Source organism: Vigna umbellata, chromosome 8, assembly GCF_029865625.1.
Source record: "Vigna umbellata cultivar VRB3 chromosome 8, Vumbellata_1.0, whole genome shotgun sequence".
Lineage (NCBI taxonomy): Eukaryota > Viridiplantae > Streptophyta > Magnoliopsida > Fabales > Fabaceae > Vigna > Vigna umbellata.
The window spans coordinates 29,616,360-29,625,267 of record NC_142172.1 but is presented as its reverse complement, the minus strand read 5'-3'; the positions used below and the strand labels follow the sequence as shown (position 1 = coordinate 29,625,267).

Here is an 8,908-nt window from a genome sequence, read left to right as displayed (position 1 = left end):
AGTTTTATCAGAGTCTCTTGCAAATTCTACCAAAAAAGCTGAGAATCGCATCACAGAAAACAGGTCCTGAAACAGTTATTATGAAAAGAAGTTTCTTTCTTTTTATGTTTTGTACTTGCACATACACTTGCATCTTTGCCGAGTATCATGTAATGGTACTGGCATACTTTCATCTCTTTTTCATAGATATGCCTCTTCTAACTGTATAACACGCTGATACTCATGCATGCTTTCAGCTGTTTGGCTAGTTGATAATTAATACCAAACAGATGACAAATGTTAGCCTTAACGGATTTCTTTTCTCTTATATTTTATTTCATATTTTGTTCTCAACCAGATCTCAAAAAGAAGAAGCACTTCATTTTCGTGCAGCTAAATCTGACGAGGTTAGCCTAGTTGAAAAGGTACATTCTCGTCAATAGCAAGCAATAGTTTTATCTTCATGTAGATATAGTATCTGTTTGGGTAAGCTTTTTCATAAGCACTTTTAGATGAGGAAAATAGAGTAAAAAATGAAATACATTCTCCATAAACGGACATTAGTTTATGCATTCCTTAAAATCAACTCCCTAATGAGAGAACTTCAACAATTGGCTTATGGATAAACTAATTTTAGCTTAGGAGAAGTTTACTTAAACAAACCTTTTGACACTGTCAGAATAGGATTGAATCTCTATTTGATCCTCTGAAATATTCCTGTTAATAAAATCAAGTTTTGCTTGAACCATTACCCACTCTTATTTTGCACACTAAGGATACAACTGTAATTGACCAAATTATTGAATTTAATAAAGAAGAACATGTGGAAATATGTCTTGATATTAAGAATGGAAACCTTGTCCCATACTTAAGAGGAGTCCAAATAAGGAAAGAAGAAATACCACACACGAAAGGAGCTTCATGTTTATACTTGAAAATATCCTGAAAAGACCATAATCCAATCCATCATCTCCATATTATGCCAACCAAAACCCTGGAAGGTGGCTGTTAGGAATAAAAGAGGGAAGTAACCTAATACCGAACGGTAAGGAAGGGCGAAGTGAGGCCGGACGATTCATGAGAGGAGAAGCTGAACGGTATGGACACGGGGAAGTATAGACCGAATGATATCCAGAAGGGAGGAGGGAAGTAGAGGCGGAGTGGTACGATTAAACTAATACCGAACGGTTAATAAAAGGGAGGATGGGCTCGAAGGCCGAACGATATATATACACTAGTACCGAACGATTATTAGTAGAAGCAGATTGGGTTATCAGAAAGGATAGGGCGCGGGAAGGCGACACTATAAATAGTCTTCTTTTATTTTTGTTCATGAGGTTATTTCTTTTGGGTAAAGACTAGGCATATTTGCCAGTGGAGGGAGATAGGCTTCCTTGGGGGGAGATTACACTTGTAATTTTCATACTCTACAGAATTAATAAAATACTTATACATACATTTATCTTGTGTTAATCGAGTGTTGAGGTGAGAAGAGAGTATAGATTAGGTTATTTGCATAAAGTAACCTAACAGTGGCCTAGCAGAAATACAACAAGATCATCTAGGTAATAGTGCTACCAAATAATTCTTGAATTCAATTTATGTTGGAATTTCATTTAGAGGCTATATGTGAGTGTCATAATAAATTCTGATAGGTGATGGTGTCATGCCCTCCTTTTAAGGTTTTATCAACAAAAGAAAAATGAAATTGTTTTTTTGGGAGGGAAGGGAAAGGTGGAGGTAATAGTTTCTCACATCTTTGATTTCTTCTCTATGTATATTAGTTTTTAACGGGTGAAATATATGTAGACAACATAAGCTCATCTAATTGATGAAAACAATTAGGACAACTGACTAACAACACCCAATACCTATTAACAAACAACTTCACATTGATAGTTGTCACTGTCAAATAGAAAACAATAAAAGACAGTTATGATGGCTAAACTCTGAGAGTTATTGTTTATGGTAGATTTTATGAGTAGTTATTTTGTTGTTTTGTATGTTTTAAAAGTGCAAAAGTAAGGAGGTTATTGTGGTGCTATTAGCAATTAGTGTGTCATTGTTTTAATTAGTAGTTTGTTAGGCTTAGAGATGAAAAGTTAAACTTGAGTCTATTTATTGTAATGTTGTTTGCATGGATAATGTACAAGACGTAAATCAAAATTATTCAAATAGAGACTTGTTGTATACAAATTGTTATAAGAGCTTGAGAGTGTTTGGAAAAGAGTGAGATGGTCAATCTAGCAAAAAATATGTTCTTGCCTAAGTTAACAAAAACTGTCAACTATGATAATTGGAGTCTACAAATAAAGGCTCTTCTTGGCTCCCAAGATAATTGAGAGGTGGTGGAAAATGGTCATGAATAACCAACCAACACCATGAATTGGTTATGCCCAGTTGAACGTGTGTATAAGGGAGATGACCGAGTGAAGGAGATATGACTTCAAACACTCAGAGTTGAGTTGGAAAGTATGAAAATGAAGGAGACAAAAGGAGTATTTGAGTACATCACTCGGGTTGAAACTATGGTGAACCAACTCAGTAGAAATGGAGATTTGCTACCCACTAGCCGAGTTGTGAAAAAGATCTTGAGGTCGCTAATTGACGAATTTTAGAACATGGTGTACGCGATTAAGGATTCAAAGGACCTATTAGAGCTTTCAGATGAAGAGCTTGTCGGGTCTCTTGAGGCAGATGAGCATCGAAAGAAGAAGAAAGCGGAGTCACTTGATCAAGTACTCCAAATGAAGGCGTCAATTTCAAATGTGAAAGTTCAGAATACATGACGAAATCGAGGAGGTAAAAGAAATGGCTTTGGAGGTAGGGGTCCTGGTCAAGATGAAGAGAAAGAGCAATCTGAGGACGAGGTCCATGGAGAGAAATTTGATCGAGAATCTCAAATGTTGAGTGATTTATGTGTGGAAAATATGGTCATTATTCAAAGGAGTGCTACTTGGACAAATGTTACCGTTGTTGGAAGGTAAGACATTTTGCTAAAAATTGTCGATCTAAGAATGGAAGAGAATAGACAACCAACTTTCTCACAAAAGATGTTTAATAGGAAGAGGCGTTTTGATGATGACACATAGCTTCGAGGCTGATCGCAAGCTGTTGGGAATCCAAGTGTGAGTCCAAGTCCCACATTGGATAGAAATGAGAAAGTAGAGAACTATATAAAAATGAAAGACCCATTAACCCATTGCCTTAAGGTTTTGGGTAGAGAGTGGTGTCAATCCCTTATATGGTTAGGTTTAGATGTCATTGGTGTTTGTATCTCCACGGTGAACCCCCTCTTCGATAGACCCAACAGTGGTATCATAGCCGATGGTTCGTCTTGGTGACCGGCTCAGACGAGTATAATAGTCCCTATACTGAAAGTCTTCCGGGAAAAGGGTATTCAGGTAAGCGAGTTCCGTTAAGATGAACGGCGGTTGGAAAGGGCTACTCGTGGTTGTGGTTGGTTGGGAATGCTTCCGCTGGAGGGGGAGTGTACCTATGTGGAAGGGACTCACCCTTGAGGGGGAGATTGTTGGGAATCCAAGTGTGAGTCCAAGTCCCACATTGGATAGAAATGAGAAAGTAGAGCATTATATAAAGATGAAAGACCCATTAACCAATTGCCTTAAGGTTTTGGGTAGAGAGTGATGTCAATCCTTTATATGGTTGGGTTCATATGTCATTGGTGTTTAGGGATGACAATTTTACCCACGGACACGGGTATCCGCAGGTAAAATCCGCGACGAATAGTAACTATCCGCGGATATTTACTATCCGCGGGTAACAGGTAGCGGGTATTTTAATACCCGCTTCTAGACGGGTCGAGTACGGGTAGTATACTATCCGCCCCGCGGGTACCCGTTACCCGCGAAAAATTAAAAAAAAAATAATTTATATATTTTTTAATTAAATTAATTAAAAATAAAATAAATTTATATTTTAATTTATATTTAATTTAATTTATATTATATTATATATATATATATTTTGTAATTTTATTTAAATTTTATTTTAAATATGTATTAAATGTTTCCTTTTTATTTTTTGCGGGTATCCGCGGGTTTTAAAATACCTGCGGGTATTTTTTAAACGGGTACCCGACGGGTAGCGGGTCGGGTAGCGGGTACAATTTTATCCGGCGGGTTGGGTTGCGGGTAGGCACTACCCGTGCCCGACCCGACCCGTTGTCATCCCTATTGGTGTTTGTATCTCCTCGGTGAACCCCCTCTTCAATAGACCCAACACAAGCAACTGAGCAACTCGACAAGACATCCAAGTAGCATGGATAGTTCGGTTGGGCAATTGGACAACCAAGGTAAGTTGGTTGGGTGCCTGGACAACTCGGATTAGTTAGTTGGGTGTCTGGGTAGCAGGGGATACTCGGTGTGGTATCTTGACACGAGTGAAAGCAATCAGATGTGAGGAGACAAACTTGTTATTCTAATGTTAGAGATTGCAAAAGGTGATTAGCAACAAAGAATTGAAAATGAAGTTAGAGGCAATGCAATTCTACAGGTAAGCTTAGAGAGAAGAAAGTAGATTTTGCATAAGTGGCGCATGGAACTCTTATAAGTTTCAAGATCGCATGAACAATTGCAAGCCGAGAAGGATCTTAGAGCTGCATCGGAAGTGCAAGATGAGAAGAAGCGACTTGTAATGGATGAGGAGACTGATGAGAATGGGCATGGAAATTGTCTGATCTCTCAAAAGGAGCTCGACCCATTGACACGAACCCGATTAGTAACAAGTCGACTACCAATAAATCAAAGAACAAGTCAGGTACCAAGAAATTAAAAAACAAGTCAGCCACCGAGATAGCGAAGAACCCACTTAATTTTGAAAGAAGCAAGCACATTGGTGTGTGTTTTCACTTCATCGGAGAACAAGTAAAGGAAGGAAAGGAGGAGTTAGTGAACATGACAAGTCGGGATGAAGGATAAGAAAAACATTTAAGTTTACGGGAAGTTTTGTTAGGTAAACTTAATTGTGAGAGTTACTATTATGGTAAATTTTATCAGTAGTTATTTTGTTGTTTTCTATGTTTTAAAAGTGCATAGGGCAGGAGGTTATTGCATTGCTATTAGCAATTTTGTAAGGCTTGGAGAAGAAAAGCCAAACTTGAGTCTATATATTGTAATGTTGTTTGCATGGATAATATACAAGACGCGAATGAGAATTATTCACATAGAGTTATGTTGTCTACAAATTATAGCAAACTAACATAATACAAAATAAAGGAACTATTCACTTACACTCCCTCCTGCAAACTCAAGCTGGGTGCGAAACAGTAAGATGCTTAATTTCATTTAGTATGGTTTCCAAAAATTGAAAATCAGTAGGGGATAAAAGCTTCGTGAGAAGATGATCCCACACTTACGAACACATGAAATATGGCTTGGACTCATAATCGCATTTATGCTTGAATACTCTCAACAATAGACCCATTGGTTTGATTCAAATTTTATATTAAATTAAAATCAAATTAAGTCATTTCAGATTAGATTTTCATGATTGATTTGAGTGACTATTTAACCAAAAACCGAACTAAACCGATTGCTTAATATCTCTATTAACGAATTACATAGTTGTTGTTTGCATTAGACTTGCCCAGCACAAATTTATTTTTTTTGAAATAAATTTAATTCAGAATGTTCGAACTACAAATTAAGAAAGTCATATTTCAATGTCAATTTTTCAGGAATTATCCTTGGAGATTGAAGAACTCGAGAGGGAGAAAGACGAGCTTGAAGAAAAACTGAAAAAGGTCTATTTTTTCTTACTCACTTTGAGGACTTGACTTATGGTGCTCAAGAACATTTAATTGCATTCAAGATTACTTCCTTTTTATTTTGTTTTTATGCATACACATGATAAGCATATCAAGTTTACCGTGTATGTGCATACATGATTGTATTAAATAAGCAATCAATTTCCTCAGTCTTTGGTATGATCTTCATGGATATTTAGATGCCATCCTTTGTTAGCCTTACATAAGCTTCAAACATTAGTGCAGGTCAACAACTTGTTGACATTTGCACGTATACGCTTCCACAACGCAAAAGAAGAAAGGGAGCAATTTGATGAAGCAAGCAATGAAATTCTTCTACTTCTAAAATCAAAGGTACAAGTTTATTTCATGCCTAGGTACAAGTATTATTGAGACTGAATTGGGTATTTAATCCATTTGTTTACGATCAATTTATTAGCAATTCAAAACCACCGCAAAAACATTATGTTTTTATAATTGTGTGTAATTAATTTTGCATGGTAAGTTTATTATATTTCTGTTGTAGATAATGAATTGATGCTCTTGCTAAACCCCTTTCTTCTACTAGGTTTATTTTTCTGCAAACTCAATGTTGTTGAATCTGTAGCTAATTTTCAGCCATTGAGTTTAAGGGGTTCATTAGTGTATAGGAGATTTGTTAAGTTATGGAGACAACAGTCTCTTAGCTATGTCAATAGGCTTCTATGTGAGAAGCAACTTGTACTTGCTGTAAAGTAAGTTTCTCATAATTGAAAACAGTTTCTTTTATGTCAATAGGGTTCATCTCGAATTTTGTTATTAAAAGACAAGAGACCAAATTGAATATAAAGAAAAATGATGAATGATTAAAAGTAAAATTTAGCCTAAAATTATTAATATGATGTAATGCACCTTGTTATTTTTATTATTGTCATGAAGTTTTCTGATATTAGGAAGAGGAGATGCTGCGAGCAATTACTTCATATACAGTGGAAGCGAATGTTGTTGATAAATGGATCAAGTTTCTAGAGAGCACATGGGTCTTCCAAACTTCACTCACAAAGAGAAAGGATGAGCAGGTCAAGTATGTCCTGTAGTTTAATCCCATACGAAAATAAATATTATCAGATAAATGTGGACATATTACAAATTTCAAAGTTATTATGCAAATGGCTTTAGGCATGTTGTTCCTCTCATGTTTTCATTTACTAATATTCATATTGTCTTTTTTTTTTATTGCACATAAGTGCTGAACTGGAGAGATATGGTTATCATTTTGTGAATTTGGTGGTTCATCTTCTGCATTATTATAAGGTAACAAATCATCCTAGATTGATCAATATCTTCACATATTGCATTTTTCTAATCTTCTGATCACCGGCTTGCTATATGTCAGGAAAAATTGTATTCGTCTGTTACTGAAATAAGAATACTTGTGGAGAGTTTAAGATTCAAACCAGGGTATGGTGTCCTGCCTCTCTGAATTGTCTATTGTTTAAAAACCATGCATCCAACTATTGACTTTTATATCAGGTTAGCAATGTCATCAATGGCAAACATTGAAGGTTTGAAATTAGCAAAGCCAAGGAAAAAGCTTGAAGAAGAATACTTGGATATTGAATCCAAGGTATTTTTCTTTCAATGTTGATTTATATCATTATGTGAAATGAAAATCTATCAGGCCTCACTTAGAAGATAACTCTATTTGGGAGATGACATGATAAGGCTAAATTCAGTCAAACTGTTGTGCCAGATTTTGTAGCCTTATACAAATGCTTATTTCTTATTCTACTTGTTAGTTTTTGGCCATTCTGAATGTAGTGGACACAATGAACAAGCAGTTTCACATTCAAAAGGAAGGCATTTTCAGGTATTTTGTGTCTTCCTCTCTTTCTTCCCTGGCCTCTTTTCTTTTTCTTTTTTTATATTAACATACATACACAAGCTTTTCTTCCCATTTACATTTACAATTTTGATATAGAAAAGACAGCGACAAGGTGAAACAACTGTTTGATGATATTGAGAAAATAAAAGAGGAGTTTGAATCTATTGAGAGGCCAAAACTGGAACTTGAGATTCCAACCGAAAGGTCAGAAACACCATCAAGTCAAATAATCTCCAGAACTCCTTCTCCTCCCTCGGCTAAAAAACACAGGCAAGATGGAACGAGACACTCTTTCTCACTGCCTGGAAGATCACAAATAGAAATAGAACTTGATAAATTAAGTGAAGATGACTCATCAGAAGAGATAAGTGACTGGGAGTTTGATGCTCTTGACAATGATCGTCGCTCCAGGAGATGAATGAAAAAATATCAACCACTGATGTTGTAAAAAGAATGTAATTGAAAAGGCAACATTGTGCTGTGTCTTGGGAAGGCTGTGATTTTGGCTTACCGCTACTCAGATAACAGTAGTTCACTCAACAGATGTAAATGAAACAGCTTTGGTACACCAATAGTTGTATTTGTATCATATTCATCGTTTATGAAATGTACATAGATATATTCAACCATGTAACTTTCTTAGATAAACCTTGTTTGTGTAACATTTTTGTCTGAGAAAATTCGTTTTTATAACACAACTGACAAGAGTGACGAGCTGTTTTGTACATAGTCCTGGTCGGTTTTGAGGATTGTGGGTCATGTACAATACAAATACGGCTACAATTACCTTCATTTACTTGGTCCACTGGTTCATATAACTCGTTAAATTGTAATAAAACCTAAGAACTTTTTTTGGTGGATATAACTCGTTAAATAGGATTAAAATTCAACACCATTAGTAAGCTTGAATAACCTCTCCTCGTTAATCCAATCAGTGAGTTAATTTAAATGTTCGGTAATATAACCAAATGGAATAAAATATATATATTAAAGTTTCTGTAATTCACTAAACATTGAACTACTGTACTTGTAATAGGCATGTCTTTTGTATTGGTTTTCATGGTGTTTAAAATTGATTTGACGGGTTTACGTGACCCTATTTCTTTTACTGATATGATTCTGTTTTGAGATAAATGATTGTTGATTCAAAGTGTAGGGGACATTTGTTGTGGTAGAATGGTACTAAAATTTCTTTCCTTTCCTTTTCCTCCTTCCAGCGGACATAAGTGGTAGTAGTACTATTGTTTACTTACCCTTCAAACGAATAACTTGCATGCATTTCTGGGTCATCATGAAAG

At 35.8% G+C, this 8,908-nt stretch overlaps 1 protein-coding gene across 1 annotated transcript; it reads left to right on the top strand.

The window, feature by feature from the left end:
* The first annotated feature begins 269 nt into the window (after positions 1-269).
* LOC124837958 (uncharacterized) lies at positions 270-8,457 on the top strand. Its single transcript, XM_047313454.2, has 9 exons — positions 270-404; positions 5,678-5,743; positions 5,993-6,100; positions 6,679-6,809; positions 6,973-7,039; positions 7,122-7,186; positions 7,259-7,352; positions 7,525-7,595; positions 7,707-8,457. Exons 1-9 carry the CDS (start codon positions 270-272, stop codon positions 8,026-8,028), a joined length of 1,059 nt encoding a protein of 352 aa, XP_047169410.2. The 3' UTR covers positions 8,029-8,457.
* Positions 8,458-8,908: the final 451 nt, after the last annotated feature.

Bases quoted from the DNA above. Each gene is read 5' to 3' on its own strand.
- LOC124837958 (XM_047313454.2), top strand. From the start codon at position 270: ATGACAAATGTTAGCCTTAACGGATTTCTTTTCTCTTATATTTTATTT. The intron at 6,810-6,972 runs GTATGTCCTGTA...ATTGCACATAAG, and splicing joins AGAAAGGATGAGCAGGTCAA to TGCTGAACTGGAGAGATATG. The intron at 7,040-7,121 runs GTAACAAATCAT...GCTATATGTCAG, and splicing joins ATCTTCTGCATTATTATAAG to GAAAAATTGTATTCGTCTGT.